At 38.3% G+C, this 24,170-nt stretch overlaps 1 protein-coding gene across 3 annotated transcripts in view; it reads left to right on the top strand.

Annotated features, from left to right (window-relative positions):
• The window catches only part of ANKRD44 (ankyrin repeat domain 44), a 196,173-nt gene that overhangs the window by 163,371 nt on the left and 8,632 nt on the right, over nt 1-24,170 (top strand). For all 3 annotated transcript variants that reach the window (XR_010919823.1, XM_067548975.1, XM_067548974.1), the window contains 10 exons: nt 1,670-1,741; nt 5,226-5,427; nt 12,240-12,318; nt 13,430-13,547; nt 14,416-14,632; nt 15,406-15,493; nt 17,956-18,039; nt 19,546-19,691; nt 20,685-20,767; nt 22,283-22,365. Coding sequence is in view for 2 of the 3 variants with exons in the window: in XM_067548975.1 (XP_067405076.1) it covers nt 1,670-1,741; nt 5,226-5,427; nt 12,240-12,318; nt 13,430-13,547; nt 14,416-14,632; nt 15,406-15,493; nt 17,956-18,039; nt 19,546-19,691; nt 20,685-20,767; nt 22,283-22,365 (1,172 nt within the window). In the remaining variant the exon portion in view is untranslated. The remainder of the gene's footprint in view (nt 1-1,669; nt 1,742-5,225; nt 5,428-12,239; nt 12,319-13,429; nt 13,548-14,415; nt 14,633-15,405; nt 15,494-17,955; nt 18,040-19,545; nt 19,692-20,684; nt 20,768-22,282; nt 22,366-24,170) is intronic.

Below are 24,170 nucleotides of genomic sequence, written 5' to 3' on the forward strand. Positions count from 1 at the left end.
TTGTTTATGCCACAAAAGCTTCCTCTCCTCCTTGAAACCCCCTTTTCCCTACAAATCCTCAACTATCTAATTACATCATAAAAATAAACAACCATAAAAATAAACTATCCTGTCATCTGGTCCCCTTAACAGCCCCACATATTTATTTTCATTACTCATCACTCTCTCCATTAAGTCTTGCCTGATATCATTTCCATCAGCATCCTCTCGTTGTCATACCCATACTCATCTTAGATTGTAAATGCCTTAGGACAGGGACTGTCTCGAATTGTAATGTAACATGCCATGTACACCAATGGCACTGTATACAAATGATAAATAATCACCATCATCACCACCACCCTTGCAGCTTAACTTGGACTTCACTTTCTTCCTGTTCAATGCCTAGCACAATGGGGTTCTGGTCCATGACCAGGGCTCCTAAGGGCAACAGTAATATAAATAATAATAATCCCAGTGTAATGTTGCTACTGCTATTAAATGGCTGCCACGTTCCATTCAGATGGTGACTAAAATTATCCCACTTGACAAGTGTGTAAAGTGCTTTGGGATCTGTCTGGAAGGGAGGTGCAATGTAAGTGTGATTTTGTTACAAGATGTGCTGGCTTTGACGTGTAACTATCTAGGATGGATTGTCTTTTGGATGATTGTCATTATAAAGGTAATTCCTGCTTTGATAAGCACATTGCATGCTTATTACAGTTTTATTATAATTCATCATTTGGGCTAAGGGCTTGGTTCTGCAAATCCTTGTTCCTTTATGAGTAATCCTTTTCTCATGCAAATCGTCCCTCTGATTTCAACAGGACTTTTAACATGGATGAGACTGGGGCTTAAACTTCAGTTTTGACTTCATTGTGTTGAATAATTGGAAAATATTTAGTGGGGGAGATCACGACAAAAAGCTCTTCATCATTTATTAAAAACCTTCCTTAAATATTTATGGCAAATGACTGCGAACTAAATATTTTCTTCTGCTTGCTAATTTATGACACTGGAAATGACAGAGATTATCCCGTCTCACTCTGAGTAAAAGTCAATCTAGGACAGGAATTTGGTTAGTACAAGAGGTCATTTTCAGGAAGCCTAACAGGTGATAATGATGCTGCTAATTTTATCATTCAGTTTAGTGTAGCTACATATGAAGCCCGTGTATATAAGAATAAATTGTGTTGTTGTTTGTTTGTTTTAAAGACCATATTTCTTCACATTAATTCTGTGTATTGTCACTCAAAAGAGAACAAATTAAGGGGGCAATCCTGCTGCTGTTAAAATCAGTGGGAGTTTTGACTTCAGTGGGAACCAAATTAACTTTTAAATCTAGCATCTATTTTACAGAGATAGTTGACAAGAAATAACATCTGTTTTATATACCGTAGAGTTCATCATATTCTGGGCCCTGAAAGCTGCAAAGAACAGAAGTAGGATTCTTAGTGTTTTCCTTTTGTACTTAGAAATAGGATACTCTTGAAGATTACTATTAAAAATTCTCTAGCCCTTCCGGGTACTTCAGTTGGCATACAGTAAATCTGGCAAACATTTCTCTCTTCACCAAAGTAAACTAAACCTGCTTTTAACAAGCTGCAACTTGTGATTTGATTTGATTTAGGTTGCTATGGAAGCGATTATGCTTTGCAGAATGTTTTAAAACTTTTCTTCTTCTTTTTAGCTTCTGGAAAAAAGCAGCAACATTTTTGATGAACCAGATTCAGCAGCTACTAAAAGTCCTTTACATTTAGCTGTAAGTATATGACACATGTTCAGTGTTTGATCAGATAAATAACCACTTAACCTCTCTGAAGTAAGCTTTACCTGAAAATGTCAACCTCCATTGAAACAGTTGGAAAGGAACTTAGGCCAAGATTTTCAAAAATGGCTCCTTGGTTGGAATTTAAAAAAAACTTAAGGGAGCTAGGTGCCCAGCTTGCATTGAATTTTCTTTGAAAACCCTAGCTGTAAATCCTTATGAAGGTACCTAAATAAAGGTATGTCTACACTTCAAGCCAGGGATGTAATTCCGAGCTCCAAGAGACATACATGTGCTCATTGAGCTAGTATGCTAGAAATAAATGTAGCCATAGTAGTACAAGGGGCTAGCCTCCTGAGTTGGGTATCTAGCAGCTCTGACGGGCATGCACTAGTCGCTTGCACCACCATGGCTACATTCTGTTTTTAGTGCACTAGTTTGATCAGAGCTAGCAGGGTATGTCACCTTGAGCTGGGAATCACAGCCACAGAGCTGCATGTGTAGACATACCTGTCTTCACTTGGTTTTCAAAAGTACTGAGCCCTCAGCCTCTATGTAGCCAATAGGAGCTGCTGGCTGCTCAGCACTTCTCAAAATCCAGCTATGGATGCTCCCTAAAAAAGGTTTTAGGAGCTTTACTTTAAGGAACTCATTTTTGGAAAACATAGGTTATATGATTATGAAAGCTTTTTATTAATGCTGGTGTGTAATCATACTAATTATACTGAAAATGTAGGGGTCCCTATCTTTCTTGCTTTACAGCACTGTAAAACCAACATAAGTCCGAAAAGAGTCAGGCTCAGTAGGTATGCTGTAAATATTGAGGACAATCAAATTTTTAAATAAGGTTAATAATCTGGCTCATACCTAAAAGCCAGGAAATTTTGAGTCCTTAGGGTTAATCTTCCCTTGGATACATATGTATACTTCCTGTTAATGTTAATAGGAGCTGGTTGCACATCAGGGGAAGAATTAGTTTCTTTAATCCTTAGCTGATGCTATTTTTGGAAAGTCATAATTTTTAAGGATGAAAAATAAGACTTGATTTTGAACTTCAATGACTTAGCTTTTTTCATTATTGGTTGTTTTTTTTTTACATTTGTGTTTCCTTCTGTATGACAATGCCTCTTTCATTAACTATTTCAACTCTGCAGATGTTAATGCAAAAAAATCCCAAAAAACCCAACAACAAAAAGCCCCCAGCATGTAACTGTGAGTCCGATGATGAGCAGAGCATGCCCATTAGAGCTGGGTGAACTGTGCAGATAATTTCCATGGATATTCCCTGGAGGTTTTAAATGAATGAGCTTCAGCTGGTTTCATCCCTCCTTTTGGTTTGCTGCTGTAACTATTCTACCAGATGAGTTTACTAGCATACATGTTATTTGAAACATCAAATGTAATCAAACATTCAAATATATAACTGAACATTTGCACCAAAAACCTGTTCTGAGAATTGCTCTCATTCAATCAGAGACCAGAAACATGCCATGTAACCTGGGTATCCAATCAAAATAGCACAGATTTTGACTTTGCAGCAAACTGCTCACAAATAAATCACAGCCCAAGGATTGTCAGAAGAAATTATTCAATAATTCAGTTTGAATAATGTATACATTAAAGAAAATTACTTTCTGTGTTAGAACAGGTTGTGAACTAGAAAAGGGGTGAAATGTATCAGATCCTTTGTTTCAAATTATTTCTCTCTTTTGTAATGCGTATTCAATGGTTCGTTTGTTTTTTCATGAAACTCTCTCTGTGGAGTTTAATTTACATTTTCCTGCAATTGAATGAGCAGTGAGACTACGCTGTTGCCTGTTCAACCTGTGGATCTACAAAGGGCCTCCAGCACATGCACACACCTGACTTCTGATGATCACTGCATCTTGTTTTTGAAGCAACTGAAAGCAGCTGCAGAATCTTAAAATTGAACTAAAATTAAATAAATAAAGCCTTGACCATACAAAGACTTAAGCATATGCTTAAATTCATACACAGTGAGTAGTTCTTTTAATGGGGCTACTCACAGTGCTAGAGTAAGCATGTGCATAATTCTTGGAAGGGTCAGAAACCTACGGGAGAAAATAATCTTTTCTTTCCAGTTGGACAGTTCACTAATTTAAGGGGGACTCTTTTTCTGATATATTGATACATTAAATAAAAACTCATGTAAGACAGCAAATTTATCATGGGAAATTTTACAAAAAGTCACAGATGTTATCAACATTTGACACCTCCCCCGGCCTATTTCCTATATGCTCTTTTTTGTATGGAATACTTACTCTAGGCTAAAAAGACGTGGGGGGGAGGAGAGGTGTTGTGAGGGAAGCTTGACAAAAGGAGGAGCTCATTCTTGTGGCCTTTCAAAAATGCATGAGACAAAGTATTCCAGGGATGTCTAGCCAGAAAGTTCCACAATTTTTGGCAAGCCATTATTTTATTTTTAAATCAACATAGTGCTAGAAGTTTTCTTTACTTTCTTCTCTACCCCACCCCCATATCACTTTGGATTGAGGTCCAGGACAGGCAACACAAGTACTGGATCAAGGAGAGGTTTAATATCCAGTATCATTCAACCCATCAGGGTTAGAAATGAAAGCTACAGGCCTTTGTAAATTGGAAGTTCACCAGGCAGGCTTCTCCAGTGAAGCATTCTCAGACTTCTAGTGCCAAAAGCTCCCCAAAATGTCAGACCCTAAAGCCACAACATTAATATGCAACTGAAACAGCTTTTCTGTACATTTCACTACTTAGAATTTTTCTCTTCCATAGAGATTTCTATAATTAGGCTCATTATACGAAGGTAATTTGGCCTCACTGTGGAAGGATATGCCAGTACATTTGACTTTAAATAGCTAAAGGATTTTTTATTTAAGACATTCTATATAAGGAATATACAAAGATGGTGTGGTAGATATAAGTTTTCTGAGCACTTGTTTGGGCTGGTATGCAGAACTCATTTGTGGCTTTGCCACTTCTGCGTAATGTGGCCATGTCTGACTCATGCTGTTCAAACCTCTACAGCACAGTACATCATCCTGTGTCTTCTCTCATATTTATGTCCTGCATATGTCATTACACTGAGTTATCTGTATACATTTGGTACAGGCTTGATGCAAAAATGATTGGGTGAGATTATTTGTCCTGTGGCATGTAGGAGATCAGAGACTGGATGATCATAATGGCCTCTTCACTCATTAAAAACAACACATTTTCAGGAGCCTGCAACCCTCTCACCTGCTATACCATTCACACTAGAATGTGGGAAAAACCCCATGTACTTAGGAGTTTCAGGCAATAGAACCATGAAACGTTAGAATAAAGTATCTCTGTACTAGTGTTTCCATTGTGTTCAAATGACTATTACAATGAAAAATAGTATTCCAGTGCTGCAAGTCTGTTGTGCTTCTCAGTCCGGAGACTAGTGAGTAAGACCTTTATTGCTTTATTCCAAATATAATCTGTTTTGGATTCCTAGGCCTATAATGGTCATCATCAAGCCTTGGAGGTACTACTTCAGTCTCTGGTAGACCTAGATATTAAGGATGAGAGAGGACGCACTGCCTTGGACCTGGCTGCCTTTAAAGGACATGCAGAATGTGTTGAAGCTCTCATTAGTCAGGGTGCTAACATCTTGGTAAAAGACAACATCACCAAAAGAACCCCGCTCCATGCCTCAGGTGAGTGTGGTTGTATTTTATCTTGAGAGAGAGAACCTACAACATGAGAGAGGTTAGTAGATGTTTGCTTAGCTACCATTTCTTTCAAAAGTTATTGCTAAACTAATTAACTTTGGGAGCAATGAGATTTCATCCTTAGTGAGCTACCACAAGGAACTAGAGTTAACTCTATCTTTTCATTCCTCAACCTTCCCTCTGTCCCCACAAAGTGATCCAGTTCTTTCCTCCCAGCTTGATTCCTAGACCCCCTTCACCAGGGGTATTTCCTCCCTCCACACCTATCTCCCTTCTCTGATTCATAACAGTTTTCCCCCACCTCACCTCAGATTTGATGGTTTCAGGCTAGAGCAGTGTTTCTCAATTATATTTCAATTATATTCAATTATACCCTCCGCCGACAAGTCCAGGAAATCTTCCCCTTTTTGGCGGCGCGCTCTCTAAGCTGTTTTCCGTGACGCGCTCGCAGCTGTTCAGCGGCGTGCAATTTCTATTAATTTTGGTGGCGCAGTTCCGCTTTTTCGCGGAACTCTTCAACTCAGCCCCCGGAACCTGAACACTATTTGAGAAATACTGGGCTAGAGAGTTTGGTCAAGAAGGTAAGTAGCAATGAAGCAGATCTTGCTAGGAAAAAAGACTGAAAATCAAGGTGGATTCGCACTGATGATGAAGTGAGGTAGTTTGTACTCACTCCAGATAAATCCTACCCTGCCCTTCTACTGACAGAAACCTTCAGTGACCTTCTGCAACAGTACAAGCCCTCCCTTTATTTCCCCTAAAACCCAAAGAAAATCACTTGTTTCTAAGTGTTATCCACCTACTGAACTAGCTAGTAAACTTCTTCTTGGGAACCAGCCAGTTCCATATGGGCTAATAGTCTGTCTCTCTTTCACTTGTTGAGTGTTCCTTAGTACGTCAAGTACTCTGATTACAAAGTATGGAATTGGTGGCTTACATCTTAAAGGTTGTTCTTAAACATGTTACAGATTTCTGTATATGCAGATTATTTTCTCTGTATAGTTGCCAAACAGAACAATAAACCTATTTTTTGTCATCATGTCCCACACTGATGGTCTCAATATGGTCTAACAGCAACCTCTAGTGGCAAAATAGAATCAGTACTTTATTTCCTATGGATTTGTTTTCAGGGCCAGACTTACTTGTCTTCCTGTACAGCTGTTTTTTGTTTTTTTTTGCTTAGAATAAAATATGCATGCAACCCTAAAAATCTATCTGATTGTTTTAAAAGTGCAATCATATATGCAAACAGGCAACACAAGGTAAAATATGCTATGCCTATTTTGTCTTACACCTTTGTCTGCAGTACATTTAACTGTATCTGAGGAAAACCTAGATTGTAGACCTGTGGTATACATTAAACAACATGCTTTGGGCCATCTTAAATTTTCGATCAAAGATGCATATATTAATGAAGCCACAGCAGAGCAAAGGAGAGAGATCAGAAATCAGTGAACCTTTATTTAAAAAATAAAGAAGTGGGAGAGTCTTTAGATGGTTGTCTAATGTGTCACTGAGTGTTAAATTGAATGTAAAATGCAGTGTAGATATAAGGATATAATTTCCTTTTGATACCTCACATGCTCTTATTCTTGTTCAGGATTAATAGTGCATGTGGTGCAAGAGGAGACTATCCCGTTACAATGCCATGATTAAATGTAATGTGTGCACATAAGATTTGCACTGTGTGAGATCATGCTTTGTGTATATGTTTGCCATAAGTATTGATGGCATTTGTTTTCTTCTCCCTTCACCTCATCTTCAAATTGTGCCACCTGCTTTATTTCCATATGTTTACAGTTCGGTCAAAAAGTCCATGCCCTATGAAAGCTGCGGAAAATTACAGTATGTTTTCTTATTGCTCGTATTTTTCAGTGTGTATCTATACCTACCAGAGTCCTGCCTTATGATGCTGAAGGCAGGTCCCATGTTGTCATGTAGGCAGCTAGTGCACGGGGTTGTTAGCCTGCAGCTGAGTCTGAGTGGTTAGCCTGAATATATTATTATTCCTGTCAGCTGTAATATATTGGCTTGCACCAAATGTCTACTGAATCAACTCACATCAGCTAGGTGGAATATATGAGACCAGCTCAAAGTTTAGGTTCAAGTCAGCAAGATTCTTAAGCACTTGACTATCCTGTAAGCATGTGAGTAATCTCAGTGAAGTAAATGAGATAAGTGCTGTACTTGAAGTTGGATGTATGGTTAAGTATCTTGCAATGATCTTACCTTCTAGTGACACCTTCTAGCAGCTAGACACTTGAAAAGAGGACAGAACTGTTATTACTGCTGAGAACTAATGGACTCCAGAGCCCTGTGGTACTCATGTTTTAGATTTCTGCAGGCCTTAGCCTTTTGTTGTTTTTCATCCAGGGGGAGCATGGTATCTGTAGTTGCACAATCAGAGGGGTTCCTGCCCTGCCACATTCCTTCCCATGGATCCTGACATTTAAAAATTGCTGTACTTAAATGACATCACATTGCTCAAAGCAAAAAGAGCACATTCAACCTGAGACTGGCAAATCATTATCACTTCAAAATGTGACAGAAGCATTAGCAAAGACTTGTGTTCACAGTGGGCTCCTGCAGATCCAAAAGACACCCTTGGAGTTTGGCATTTTACTTAGACAGAGAAAACATAATTACTCTGCCACCAGAAACCTCTGATTCTATTTGTGTACGATGGTCAGGGCTTAAGAATTGTCTGTCTGACCTCTCTCTAATGTCACAGTAATGAGGATGATCACAATAGGTTTCCCTCTTTCCTTTAAAGTGTGGTCATACTCTGGAAAGTTACTTGTGAAAATGGCATTGTTGCTTTCCATGTTCATTGTGTTTCAGTGACTCAATCTCGTGTGCTGAGTAAAAAAAAAAAGAAAAATAAATAGAGAGTCTGATTCACTTCTGCCTTTCTGCAGTCTTATGCTTGCTTAATGCTGTTTAAATCAACAGAGTAAAGCCTGCATAAAACTAGAGTAATGCACTTTTGAATCAGGGCCAGAATTTTTCCAACTACCAAAGTTGCAAACTGAGTTTGGGCTTTGAAGAGCAAGCTCTTTTTCATTCTGGCTTGTCATCATCACCAATAACAAAGATTTTGCAACTGAAAAGTAGTTCATAATTGTATTGTAGCTGCACAAGCTAAAATAGAGCCCAGGTCGTTCTCACAGAGGCATACGATTCTACAGTGCTAAGAGAAGTAAAATGTAATAAACACATTTGCTGTTGTTGCCTGCAGCTGTGACTGAAAATACAGACAGGGAACAGATCTGTTGAGTAAGAAGGTGCTATTGCCACTGTCACTTTTTCTTACCGTAATCACATTCTAATCACTGTTCTTTATCTGCCTACCTTAGGGTTTTACACTGCCATCCATCACCGTGGTATTCCAAGGTTTTCCACCTAAAATCAGTAGCAATAGTACAGTCCATTGTAGTGTAGTCCCTTGTGGGCTTCATGGCATCTCCACGACTTCTCCCTTTTTGGGGTAAAAACTCTGCTAGGCATATGAACAAAACAAGTTAATCTTTAAATCTACTGTAAAATAACATGGAATGGGTTTGTACCCAAAAACACAGGGAATTCTAGAGAAAAGAGTTGAACTACATACATATTAACCACAAGGCAAAAAACTGCATTTACAGGATAAATAGTTGAGAATAATTCTTCTTAATTTAGAGTGTGTGTGTGTGTGTGTGTATGTGTAATGGGGGAGGGGGCGCTTTATCTTTACTGACACACAGGTTGTGTTACAGCAAATAATTAGTGTGATAGCTATCTCTCTGTAAAATTCTAGTGCAGACAAGGCACCTGTAGTATCTACAGCAATGTAGCTAGGCAAGGTCAGCCCTATATCCCCTGTCTCTCCTGGTTGACCTCACCTAGTTGAACTCACTATAAAACCAAAGTCTCTACTGTGGGATAGCTAGTGCATGTTAGTTATCCCATGGTAAAAACACCTTTTTTTGTCAGTGAAGACATAGTTAGAGAGAGAGAAAATATGCTGGCAGAGGCAGAAAGAGGGTGTGCATTCATGTGTGGGAACCCCTTCCAGCCTCCTTCATTGGCGTTCCTAACGGTGTTGATAGCATTACCAAGGGAGCCACTAGTAGTCTAGAGTAGAAAGAGAGTCACCATATGTCACATGTATATATTATTTCTCTAATAAAATAAGTATTATGCTGAACAAAGCTGTGCAAAATTCTGTAAAACCCCATGACAACCCCCCTCACCCAAATGACTAGGAACCAAAATTCCCATTCTTAACTATTCTGTGACGCATCTTGAAATTCAATACTTTTTATTGTGTTGTTCAGTGTTCCGGACAGAAGCTATAGTACCTAAATGAATGTCCACAATGACTCATCAGCAACCTGTGCATGCCCCGTCCATGTATCTTCTATTGCAAAGCAAGCATAAGTGTCTGGGAAAAATATGAGAAGTTATCAGAATTCACACTGAATGAAGCGCTTGAATTACATTGTGTGTGTGTGTGTGTGTGTGTGTGTGATAGAGAGAAAGAAGGCTTGCCATGTGCACGCACGCACTAACTCATTCTTTCAAATAATTACACAAACACTCTTCATGAAAAAAATGTTTGAAAGATACTCTGGTTGGTTGGTTTTTTGCATTTCATAGAATTTTACATAGCTCTGTTCAGTGTAAGGCTTTTGCATTTTACTAGAGAAATAATACAATTAATAAAGTATCTACTTTTTCTGGGAATGTCCAACGAGAAAACCTCTTGCTTTTTTCCTGGTATACTCCCTGTACGCTACATCCTTTGGCCCTGTACAATGGTGACTCTCTTTGTAGCCTAGATTAGATGTGATTCTGTCTGCAATCCCATTAACACCAGCCTCTGCTCTGTCCAGAAAGGGGAACCTATAGAGTGTACGGCTTCTCTAGTGCTTTTCTAGCTCTCACTGGCTTGGGATCAAGGGACCAAACTTGTGTTCCTTGCAAAATCTGTTATACTAAGTGACTACTGGGCCAACTCCTGAGAGTTTCTTGGAGTGTCAGTTCTGTTGATCATTTACCTAAATCCTTTTCACACATTGGTGTGAGAAGTGTTGATTTCTGTAGTTCCTACTGGAGGAGAGATTTTACTGTGAAACAGTGACTTGCACCTATTCTGCATATGCCATTACTTAATGGTAAATAGCAGAGAAACTCTTATTTTTGTAGGTAGAGTAGCTAAGGTTATTTTGATATGTAATCTAAATCAGTGATGATGTGCACAAGTTTCCCAGCCAGCTCAGTGTGGCATGGCATTGTGCCCCAGGTTTGTTGCCTCAGCCCATGGAAACCAGGCAGTGAGAAGGAACAACTCTCCCATTATCATGGGAACCATGATCACATTATATTGCGACGATGGAGAAATTATTGCAATTAAAAACAAAAAGTCCAAAACATCCAAAGTGCTGTATCATTCATTTGGTGGATTGTGAAAACATGAGCCCTGCAACAGATGAAACAAGTAAATATGTTTTCAGTTTCTGGCCCTGCTAAAACATAATAGGTTAAACTGAGAGTGGTTTTCTCTAGGTCTGTAACAGCTTAAAATTGTAAGGATTACATTTAAATTTTTTTTCTTCACTTGAGAAATAATTCTGACATCCAATGTTAAACAACAAAAACAGAGGAAAAACTCAGGTTGAATTTTTGACTCTGGTTAGCCCTCTGCACTGCCATACAAGGAAATGCTTCAAATCACTGTGCAGTGTAATCCCCTGCTAACTTTGTTGTGAGGGTTCAATAGTCTTCGTTGCCTAAGAAAGGTTGCCACAAAGCAGGACCTTGAGGGATGAGAGGAAAGTGGATGCGCTCTATGGAGAACTGATAGAAAAAGCCATCCTTTGATGATAAAGACTGAGAATTTCAGAAGTGACAGTAATTTGGGGGGCCCAGTTTGAGGCCACTTAAAGGGGCCTGATTGTCAAAGGACAAGTTGTCATCACTTCCTTAAAAATAGGCCCCTTTGAGGTGTCCCCTCAAAGTTGGGCATCCAAAATCGCTATTCACTTTTGACAATCTTGGCCAAAGGCTGTGGGGAAAGTAGGAAGGAAGAGGGGCAGATACACTAACCTTGAGAGGAAAAATTGACTTTAAAAAAAAAAATTTTTTTTTTTTAGAGACTGAACTCTTGACATTTATGCCATTGAAAGGTATGAGGTTGACAGTGGGGAGCGGGGGAGACAAAACAGGTATAACTTAAGAGCAATAACACGCTTCCCTCACTCTTCTACCAATGTTACCTCATTCCTGTTGTGGAGGGACTAACTCTGAGCGTGTCTCCAATCAATCCTTAAGTCTCTTAGGTGCCAATTGTGAAGACATATAGCACTAAGATGCCCAAGGAACAGCATGTACAGGTCCAAACAACAATAATACTGGCTCATGTAACTTCCAATGGATTAAAAATAAAAAAGTGTTATCCAGTCTGGAAGGTTCTGAAATGTTATCTCCTTCGGTGTAGGAGTCTTCTCAAATATAACTTCAAAAATGTCAGATCCTTTTTTGCATTGCTTGTTTGTGATTTCTGTATGCAACAAAAAGTATCTTCCTTTTTCTGCAGTCAGAACCAAGTGCACAATTTCATTAGTACAAGCTAAATGAAAATTACCTGAATGTTCATTTCTTTCATTGGAGAATGTCTTTTCCCGACTTAAATAAACCTCCTGTCCATAGGTGTTTTGAGGGAACAATGTCTGAAATTCAATTCTTGTGTCAGTTGCATAAATGTGTGGTTAGTTTTTGTATGTTTACAGACTGATAAATGTGTTATTTCTTTCTAGTCATCAACGGTCACACACCATGTTTGCGACTGTTGCTGGAAGTTTCAGACAACCCTGATGTAACAGATGCCAAAGGACAGTAAGTTTTCTTTGTGATACGAATGGCAGCTCCATAAATTCCTCACGGGATAGGTACTTGTCTGAAGAGCAGAATACAGTACTATATGCATGTTCCACACCACTCCAATTTTCCTCATCGAATTAGGCAAATATTACGAAGTACACATTCAGTTGATCCAACCCATGGAATAAACATTAGCAAGGAGAAAGCATTATTTATTAATTTTAGCCACTACCCCAATCTTTATACAATTCTTCTGAGATGTTTAAGGCTATATTTAGTTAAAAACTGATCAGTTTCTGAGCTGTTTCTAGGGCGACTCTCGCCCCTTCAAAAACATTGATGTTTTGGGACATACTTGGTCTTTTGGGACAGAGAATGTCTATAGAGTATTAATTGACTGTGACACTTAAATTGGAGTTGTTTTCACTTCCTATTAAAGGGTAGTCATGGAGGGAGGATGCAAGTATATTATAAAAATTGTAAATGGATTTAAAATTTCACCGTGGAAAACACAGACAGATGAAAGCCATGTATTTAAAGGGCATCAGCGTCAGTCCCTGAAACCATCACCTGAAAGCAAAAGGAAAATAAATCCCATTTTGAAAAAAAAGTAGAAGAAATATTGCTCCAGAGTCTGGCTAAGGGGATGATTGGTGCAAATGAGTATATTCAATACAATTGGCTTTCCCCCCTATATTAAACAGTTCTGCCCAGGATTTTTTAAAGCAAAAATCTTAATAACTAGAAAGGGTAATTGCACAAGTGAGCATCATGGTTTATGATGATGCTGATATTCTGCTGCAGGCTGCTATAATCATAGGTTATTAAAGACCAAATTTTTCACCCAGACTGGTCTGAAAAAAGTTGCAATGTAAACTGTCTACAAATCAGATATGTGTCTCTATGTAAATAATGCTTGTTGTTTGTTGCACTGCTTAACAATAAAATCATACAAAAGTACCTTAATTTGGGTTATATAGATGAATATAGGGCATGAAGATGATGGAGGAGAAAGGAAGTGTGGGGAAAATGGCAGAAATTCCTGGTGCCTGTTTTCCCTCAAAGGATAAGTTAATAGTGGAAATGATATGTGTTCTTAAACCTGTGATGACTTCTCATTTACTAGAACCCCACTGATGCTAGCTGTGGCATATGGGCACATTGATGCTGTTTCCTTGTTGCTTGAAAAAGAAGCATCTGTAGATGCAGCCGATCTTCTGGGATGCACAGCTTTACATCGAGGGGTGACTATTAATTTTGTGACACTTAATTATGCATATTAACTTTGTGGTTATGGCATTTCTTTTATGCACAAAGGGATATTAAATGGAGAGATGATTGTAAATAATTGAAAATATTAACAAGCATGGGAATGTTGGGTCAAAGAAGTGAGTCTTCAGTTTTGAGCAGGAGGCAATGATATTTGGGGTAAATACAATCTCTTCTAGGAGTGATGCAGTTGCTGAGGAGCTAATAGGGTTGCATGTAAATATGATCATGCGTAGTAAAGTGTTTTCCATAAATGTCCTGGAAACAACTGTACAAAATAGAAGCCATTGTATAAAGTTTCTGTTCCATACCGATAACAATGCATAAACATGTTTAAAATACTGTAGGAGATAAGTGCATCAATGGCAGATGCAGAGCCAGCAGATGTGATAGTCGCAGCTGGATTACTAGAGCAGCTTTCTATGAGATTTGATATTTTTGGTAGTGTTGTTATTGCTCCTCACTCAGCTAGTCTCTCCTAATATTTGTGGTTTCTTTCTTGATTGACCTCTGTTGAGTTGGATTCAAATGGGATCTTTAGGACTCCATCCTTTCTTCTAAGAATCTCCATTTTCAGCCATAAACTCCTAATGGTCTAACTTGTATCTGTCAACAGAGATGCTCATCCTCAAACTGGGAGGTCAGGTAAACAGTCTCCTTAGAAGCTGGTATTGGTGTTTTTCAATACAAAGAGGCACTCAGGAGTGCAGGTAGCTTCTCACCCATTTCCTGGAGCCCATCCTTGCCCCTCAGTATTCACAAGCACATTACATATCCCACATATCCTTTGCCACAGTGCCAATTCTATATCAAGCTGCTGAGTCACTTCTTTGTTGTTATCAGATTATGACTGGGCATGAGGAGTGCGTTCAAATGCTATTGGAACAAGAAGTATCTATTTTGTGTAAAGACTCCAGAGGCAGGACGCCTCTACATTATGCAGCAGCTCATGGTCATGCCACTTGGTTGAGTGAATTACTGCAGATGGCACTGTCAGACGAGGACTGTAGTTTCAAAGATAATCAAGGTTATACACCATTGCACTGGGCTTGTTATAATGGTAAGCTTCTCTCTTTCTATACCTTTGCCAAGCTCAAATGTGCGTTTAGTGTTAGGAAGCATAATAGTAAAATAGTCAGCAGCATAAAAAGATTGAGATGTAGATTCTAGTGTTTCCTCTCTCCTTTTGTCCTTTGAAGTACTTGCAAGACATTGCTGCATTTACCCTTCAAGTCAGAAGGCAAGGAAATTCCAGCAAAACAGCAACCTTGCCTCAATCATGATGCATACTGGACCTATCCCTTGGAGGCTGGGCATGAAATCTGGCTCCTTTTAAGTCAATGGCATAACTCCCATTGATGTCACTGAGGCCAGGATTCCATCCTAGAAGTGTCACCTACTATACACTGGTGCATGAAACTATCCCCACAGTTACTGTGGTACACACAAAACAACAAACTTGCATTAGTGGCTTCTGATTAGGTGGTTTGAGACTGTAAGTCGAAGACTAAGCTTCTAAGTACAGAGTGATAGATGGCTGACCATCTCTGAAGACCTAAAAGACTATTTTGCAGTGTGTCATAGCACTGTGTGAAAACACAAGAGATCTTTTAAAAAAAAAAAAATACAAGAACCTAAATTAGATATGAGTCTAGTTCGCAGCACCTCTAAAAGTATCTCACGCTCCTAAAGTTTTATTGCATAAGAACTTACATACACAGTACAGCCTAGCTTTGAACATTAAATGCTAAAACACAGTGCACATGTGATCTTAATATGAAAATGAGCTCTTTTCTTACTTTTTGTAACAATAAATCATCTCATCTCTTGTAGGTAATGAAAACTGCATAGAGGTACTATTGGAACAGAAATCTTTCCGCAAATTTAATGGTAATAGCTTCTCTCCATTGCACTGTGCCGTGTAAGTAGAAATTTCAATGTCAATCTTGCTTTAGGATATATCCAGAAATATTAATAGTATGAGAACAATAAAGCTATTGGGATTTAGAGATAATAGTACTAACAAATGGTTTCAGATCTGATAACAATGTACATGCTTGTGGTGAAAAATTGGTGCTGTCAAGAGCGTTATGAATTACTGCAGTTTGAGTGAATTTGTTACACTTTTCATCTAATGGCCTAAAGTTGCACTCTCACGATTACCGGCCAAGCTGCATCTCTGTCCCCCTTCTGGTCTGAGTGCAGTTCCTCAGGTTTTGGGCTTTATGCCTTTACCTGATTCCAGGTGGAATGTCAAAATTCTCCCTGGTCTTCTCTTAGACCAGGACCTGAGCCACAGTACCGTGAATATCAGCCATTATTATTCTACAGGTCTGACTGAGTTCAGGCACCTGCAGCTCTTTCCTTCAGGAGCCAGTGACCAGAGGTATATAGTGACCAAAAGCCTTTCTAAAACAGATGTATTGTTTATTTAATGGTAGGAACAAAGGATTAAAGTAAAAAGCATTTTAAAACAAATTTACACGAATGTTTACCTTACCTTGAGTCTAACCATCCCCTAATGGTGACCTAAGCTGGCCTTGCTTGCTCGGACACCCTCAGCAGGCTCCTGGGGCTGAGCCTGGTTTCATTCTGGTTCCCTCTGGCACTCTCTCCCCTTATAGTATGTCCCTCTTTAAACCATGCTACAGTTCTTTATTCTTCTGTTTTGCCAGGTTCTGGCCAAACCAGTTTTGGAGATGGAGGCAGAATCCTCAAAGCTCTGCCAGTTCTGGCATTGTACCTTAACAACTCAAAAATGTTTGTTAATAGATGGCTGTCTTGAGCCATTCTTCTCTTTCATGCATGCATTTAAGACAGACTTCTGTTGAGTTAAACCAATATATTTATACAGTAAACATCCCAATAACCAGGCCAATATACACTGTCAATAAATTGCTAAAGGCCAGCTCCAAATCTGTCACACTCAGAAAAAATTAGCTCAATTTAGGGCAAAGTATATGCGGTATTTGGGAGAACGTGCTTTTTGAGTGGGGTAAGCCAGAAGAAAAATAAATAGGAATTATAGAATCAAACACAAACCTTCATAATTCCTGATGAAGTTTAGAATTACTGATTTATGAGCTGTTTATTCTACTGGTAATCTTCTCCCAGAAAATGATTAATGTGCAGATCTTCTATAAATGTACAGTGGTGTATTCTCACTTCTCTAGTTAACTGTCAGCTTTTCTATTGTATAATCTGTTTATTCATTATCTACTAAACCTTGAATTTTTATTAATAAAAATGATAAATTAGAAAAATAGAACCCTTCAAAAACCTGTTTAAAATAAAACCACTTCTGGCTGAAACGTGATATATAAAATGTGTACCCGATATGATCACTTTAAAAAAAAAAAACCAACAAAAAACAAAAAAAACAAAAAAAAACCAACATGGTCTCTTTCTCTCCAGTAGAGAAACCCAGAGATGAGGACCAAAACCCAACAAGCTTTTCTTTGAGTTTTTAAGAAGATTGTCCTCTCGGGATTTGGGAGGCTGCTGAGTGGATATGAGGGGGTGGCTATAAATCGCACTTATTGTAACAATAACTACACTGCGTACTTGGTGTGATCCCCCAGTTCCTAATACAAATACTTTATTTCCTCTTGCTGGGCCTCTCTCTCTCTCTATTATTATATATAATAATTAGTTAATATTTTTAAGCCTTAAAGATTCCATTGAAGACTAAGTGGATAACATTCTTCTCATCTTCAAGGGCTGTTGGGACAAACTGATTGGTGTTGTAATGTTTTGCCAAATACAAACTGTCATTTCTCCTCTTCCTCCCCCCAATCCTTTGGAAATAGTGAGACCTTGTGCATTACTTTAAACGTTTGAATAAAGTGACATGCACTTAAGCCCACACATCTGAGCATTGCCTACGCTCAAATATGTGATTTCAATTTAAACTAATTTTTAAAGGGTTTAAAGAAATTTTGGGGAGTTCACTCATGGCCACCAGTTCGGATTTACTTCTGAGAAGAATTTCCTGTAGCCATTTTAAACGTTGACAAGTGTTTCAATTGACAATGAAAGTGTGTGTACGGTTTTTGTTTAGTGCATTGAGCCTTCAGCTTGTGTGTCAGCAGAGCTCCACCGAAGGGATTGGCCTGTGTACAGCCAATTGCAGGACCAGGGCCTAATTTTCTTTTGTGATTCAAATCCAAAATAGTAGCTGCATTTTGAATGTATTGGAGCTACATTGATTTACAGCAGCTAGGATCTGGCCCATGTTGTTAAAGCAAAAGTTTATTGGGACACATTAATATTTCTTTCTAGATATTTGTAATGTACTGTCAATTGGGGAAAGGAATGAAGTGTGTATGGGGAGAATGGAAGACAGACTTTTTCCCTTAAAAAGAATTGTTCTTTTCTTTATAGGATCAATGATCATGAAAATTGTGCTTCACTGCTCATTGGGGCCATAGATGCCAGCATTGTCAATTGTAAAGATGACAAAGGAAGGTAAGTCTCCTTGATTAAGAGTGCATGAATCAGTCTAAGACAGATCAGAATTTTTGCTTTGTGCAACAAGTCTACATCTGGGCTAAAATTTGTCATACCATGTCCTGCAGACCCAAAAGTTGAACTGTAACAAGGTTGTTCACTTCTAGAGAGGATATTATTAATTATTTTATGTTGCTACAAAAATAAATATTACTTTATTTCTTTTAAAATGCTCAGGGGTAAGGACTCCCCAGAACCCAGTATAATGGTTGTTAGCCTTCCCTCCCTTTTCCCTCCCCCTTCTCAGATTTCTCTTTATGGTTAAAAGAGAACTGAACAGACTCTGGTTTGGGGCAAATGAAAAAGCTGAGTTAATTCCTAGTTGTAAAACATAAACATTGTATGCTAAGAGTGCACTTGACAGGGTTATGAAACCAGAATAAAACTGTATATACATTTTCACTTAGGCCCCAATTCAGAAAAAACACTTAAGCACATACAGTTTTGCTGAAGCAAGGACATAATTTGTAAGGTAGAAAAGTATTTAACATCTGAAATAACTCTTATTAAACAAAATACACTACTGACTCAGAATGACAGATGGGGTCAACTGGGTCATGTACACACCCAAATTTTTAATTTATTTGGGACCAGTGAGGATCTCCTCAGTGTATTTCTATGTATTTATTTAGTTTAGTTAAAATTGTATAACCTTTGAATTGCTGCCCATTGCATGCTCATAGTACCCTTACAACCAATAAAATTTTGGTAATGCAATTAAAATTTAATATCTCACTCTCAAAGTTCTCCAGATTACAGTAAAGCTAAAAAGCAAAACAAAACAAAAACAATCATAAAACAAAACAAGAACACTCAATCATCAGATACTCCTGAAAATAACCCTCCCCTCACCCCCATATTCTTTCCCCAAATGTCAGTCTGATCATGTGGAGACAGAAAACTCATCCTTAGAGTTGTGGATCCTCTCAAAATTAAAATAAATTACAAACCTTATAAAATCACTGCTACACTTTACAGTAATGCTGTCAAACATTATAGGTTACAGTACTGTTACTGGAGTATTCAGGACATTACTGTAGAATACTGTAGCATTTTTTAATAATGGGAAAGCCAGATCCAAATTTTCCTTACATTTTATCTATGTCTCAAGCTTATTAAAACAATCAGGAATACTAGGGAGGTCTGCTAGTTTTTGGCATTGTACAGTAGATTCTGTTAAGTTAAACATCCTGTTCTTATGATCTTGTCCTCAACTCCACTCACTTGATGCTTGCCAGTTTTAGACCTTTCATTGTATGAACACTGAGGATGCAACTATTACCTTTATTGCTTATATGAGAGCAGCATCCTAACTTGCCTTGGTGAGAATTTTAAGTTTCATAGGAAAAAAGCTTCAGAACTTCTCGTACTGTTCTGCTTAAGGCTACAATGAATAACAATAGTGTAATTCTTTAGAGATCATTTAATATCCTATAGCTATAGCCATGCTGTTTTTTCTCTTAGAACTCCACTTCACGCAGCAGCCTTTGCTGATCACGTGGAATGCTTGCAGCTTCTTTTAAATCACAATGCACTGGTAAATGCTGCAGACAATTCAGGGAAAACACCACTTATGATGGCAGCTGAAAATGGACATGGAGGTGCTGTAGGTAAGTACCTAGTTGCTTCTGTAAATCTTGAGAGAAAATGTACTTACCCATCTGAGTGCTTTATCAGTTTTTTTTTCTCTTGGAGATTAAAATACTAAGAATAGATACTTAAATGTGTGCCCATCTATTTTATATAACTGGTAAAAGGAAGTTAGCTTCATATTTTAAAAAGTTCTTGTGTTCAATGTACACAGAATTCTTATTTCAATTGTTTTCACTTCTGAGCAGTCTTTGTAAATAGTTTGAATAACAGATAAACTATGCCCAGTTTTTTTCTGCCAAGAGTCTTGTAAAGGGTGATTAAAAAGTGCTCTGGTATTAAAAACCTCATTTGTCTCGTTTCTCTGATTATACAGGACAATAGAATCTCCTTCTAGCAGGAGGATGAAGAGTAATCTTTTGTAGTTTAAATTATTAAAAGATGTGTATCCTGAAGTGCAAAATATTGTTTTGAATGGACAACTGTAAATTGGGTCTGGATTTATTTATTTATTTAAAAATCTATAACAAAGAATAACAGGATAATTTATCTTCAGGTTTAACTGCTCAGACCACACCTTGGAGTGCTACACCCATTATCTCCCCCAAAGATATCCTGAGTCAGCAGAACCCACTTAATCCTCTCAAAGTAGGATCCACAGTTGTTAACTGGTTGGGCTGTTTCAGGCAAAAACTGTCTATAGCTGCAGTTTTCATCAATCAAATTAAAATGAAGAAATCTGTACTGACAATTTGGGTAAAATGAACATTCAACTACCGGTTTTCCATTTTCAACGAGCTGTTAGCTCTGGTTTGACTGCTGCACAAATTACAATTTGTTCTTTGATTATTTTTCCTCCACATTCATATGGTTTATATAGAACAAAGATCCGTTTGGCTACGTTCAGTACTGTGTGCACATATTATGGAGACTGGAGTTAATTTTCTTCTTTGCAGTTTGTATGTTCATCAGTCTGTAGGTTATAGCCCATGGTTTTTGTTTCTGTATTTCAGATTTTTTGGTGAACGGTGCCAAGGCTGATCTGACCGTAAAGGATAAGGACTTGAATACACCCTTGCACTTGGCTAGCAGTAAAGTATGTTAAGGAACTTTGTAGACTACATGCAGGTGCATGTGCACACACAGATTCGCACCGTGTGTGTGTGCGTGCTTGCGTGCGTGTGCGCGCGCGCATTGAAAAAGTATTTAAAACAAGGTCTTGGCAGTGTATTGAAGACATTAATTTCAGGCCAATGAAGTCCTGATGCAGTGGAGCTGTGATGCACACAGACTTGGGGGGAAAGGTAGTACCCAGTTGGCTTGCTCTTCAGCCTATCCAACAAGGTTATGGTAATATGAGAGACAAGAGAAATATGGGCTGTTGAATCTTACTACTTTTGAGATACTGATAACAGTGATAAGGAAATATTGCTAATGTGAAGGAGCTATGAGAGCATTGTGAACTTACTGAATACATTCACTGTAGGTAGTTTAATACAGATTCATTAGCAAAAGCATATACATATACCATATACATAGTCTCTTGAATTTCTGTGGAAAGGGACAGAAATTTCCCATTCAAGCTGATTCCAAGATCTTATAAAAGTAGAGGCAGAGATCAGGTTTGGTCATGGATTTCTTTTCCAGAGTCTGTCCACATTTTTAGTAACTTTAGTATGCTTCACCTCTTCTCCCCTCCTATTTTTCTGCTGCCATTTCCTGGTTTAGCGAGAAAGAAATGCCCTCATTCCCTCAACAGCTTTTTCTTTTTTGATTGTTGCTTTAAATCGGAGTCTAGTAGTCATCAAGGTTGTTCAGGGGCCTCTTTGCTGTACCCACTGTACTCCCCAATTTATAAAGATGTCAGTTATATTTATTTGTTAGCATCTCATATCAGCTGTTTAATATGGTACACTTGGCACTGGACCACCTTCAAGGAATGGACACCTGTGCTAGACACCTAGACTCCAAAGCCCCACCCCTGCAACTTGTTTCACCCAGCTTGACCCCTGCACTCAGGCAGAAGAAGTTGCAGAATTGTAGTCCAGCTCTGCATTATTTAATAAAACCTTTGGGAAGTTTGATTGTCAATAGTGCCCTTATCATACAGCGGGAAAATACTTCTTCAAACTATTTAACTGAAAAAGTTGTTTAAAGTTTCTTTTCCTTCTTAAAATGTATAAGCATGCAGGCATTTAAAGTCAAAGTACTACTATTACTAATGCTATATATTACTTATTTATTTAAAAAAAAACCCAACATACAGTCAGTTCCCTGCTCTTTCAAATGTCACTAATGTTTCATGAAGACGTGGATTAAAATATGACTTAAAGTAGGGTCTGTGTATAATGATTGCAGTGGTTTAAAGTGGAAAAAAAAAGCCACAATTGGCAAATTTGGATGACCTAAATTAGACTAGTATAACAGTAGGGATTGTAATCTGTGTCTCATGACCTTTGAAATTCATCAAGTATGCACCATTTTATAAACTCAGAAGCAGGTTTATAATTCTAAATGGATTTTTAATTTGTATTTGTATTTTTAATTTCTGTTGCCACAGTTTTAAAACCCTCAGCAAATTAATATTTATCTATCTATTTATCAATATTAGGGTCATGAAAAATGTGCCTTGTTAATACTTGACAAGATCCAAGAACAGAGCCTTATTAATGCAAAAAATAATGCATTGCAGACGTAAGTAAAGGCTGATACAATTTTACTATTTGTTCTCTTGTGCTCTTATGTATTGTTGTTTTACATTTAAATTCATATTTGGAATTTCAAATTAAGATTACTTAGATTTTTCGTAAATGTATAATTAAAAAAAAAACGTAACCTTAAAATGTTTCATTGTGGTAGATAATCTCAAAACTGCTGAATTTTGGAATATCTTGAGGAATATAATCAGCTATATTTAGTGCTATGGAGCATGTAGTCTGTGAAGATTAGCTGCTTTATCCTTTTATAAACACACACAAACTTCCAATCAATAAAGTAGTTGTGCTTAGGATCATCATCAGAAATCTTAGCCTGTTGTGTTGAATGTGATCTCCAAATGTCTTTTAAAAAAAAATTATCCTTTGCAGATGAAAGTAAGTTAAAGAAAAGCGCAACACTCTTTTTTTTTCCTGCTGTGGTCTTTTGGAAACTGTTAGGGTCTGATCCACCAAAAGAAAGACATGAGGCAATGGATGTGGCTTAATTAGGCCGCAACATTGTTCACTTAAAATATCCGGAAGTACTTAGCCATAAATTGTACTGTGTAGGTTATCATCAGTTCCTTAATCATTTCCACACAATTCTCAACCTGGTGGGACCCTGCCCCCATCCCTGTCCTTCATATGAGGGCTAAAGGGGACTAGAAAAATAGGCGAGCTGGTTCCCCATTGTACAAGAAATAAGAGCCCCGAACCCTCTTTCCTCAGCTCCCTTGAGGGATGCTTTCCTTCATATTCTTTTCCAATTCATTTTATCTAAGAACTGTAACCCTTCCAACCTGCACTGGATATCTGCCATGCATTTTATATACTAAATTGTGACATTATGACCTAATCCCCGTCTTGCTCCACCCCACTGGGTCCCAAACCTACTGTGGGAAAGGCAAAAAGAAACACCACCCTGTCTTGGCCAACCTAGTGGTGAGGGAAAAATTCCTTCCTAACCCCCAAGGAGAGAAGGGCAACTAGTGTAATGCTCACAGTGGGTCCTGAAGAAACCTGATCCTTTTTCAGATTTTATGGATGAGAGGATGGGTGCTCCTGGCTCGATCTAATGAAAGAGAGAGTGCTAGCAATAAATTTTGCTGCCTCAGGCCATTGCAGTATGGCTACATCAAGATCTCTGACATTAGAGGCTGATAGAGATGTAGGCAGTACCATGGCACTGATTGTATCTATGCACCAAAGACCTCACCAAAGGTAGCCTCAACATCTATCTCTACACAGAAAGAGGTAAAGAGTAAATCTCTGAGAAAGTCTTGTCACCAACGCATGTGCTTTGGAGAGTAGAAGAATTCTAGATCCCCTCAGAGGAGGTCCAGGACTCATAACACAAGCTCTTGTACATCTTACAGCCTAAGGAGTCTAGCCAAATAGCACTTCCAGTGAATGAGACCATACTAGAACCAGCAAGAACTGTATGGCACATGCCAGCTACATGTGCCCCTATCCCTAAGAGGATGGAAAAGCAGCACTTTGTCCCAGATAAGAGAGTGGAGTTCTTGTTCTCACACTGCCCATATTCCCTAGCATCCAAATAGCCATAGAAAGGTCCAGACAACAGCACCCAAGGGCCACCCATGCAGATAAGAAGGTCAAGTGTCAAGGGGAGAAAAGTGTTTACTTCCACTAGCCTCCAATTTAGAATTCCCAACTACCAGGACTTCCTGGCAAAGTTTTCTAAGTTTCTGAAATTCAAAGACCAGGAGGACAGGGCTCAATTTCAAACTTTAATTGACAAGGAAAGATTAGTGGTAAGAACCTCATTACAGGCTGCAGTCA

This window comes from Emydura macquarii, unplaced genomic scaffold (genome assembly GCF_026122565.2).
Source record: "Emydura macquarii macquarii isolate MOO-44397 ecotype Brisbane River unplaced genomic scaffold, CSIRO-AGI_Emac_v2 contig_1253, whole genome shotgun sequence".
Classification (NCBI taxonomy): domain Eukaryota; kingdom Metazoa; phylum Chordata; order Testudines; family Chelidae; genus Emydura; species Emydura macquarii.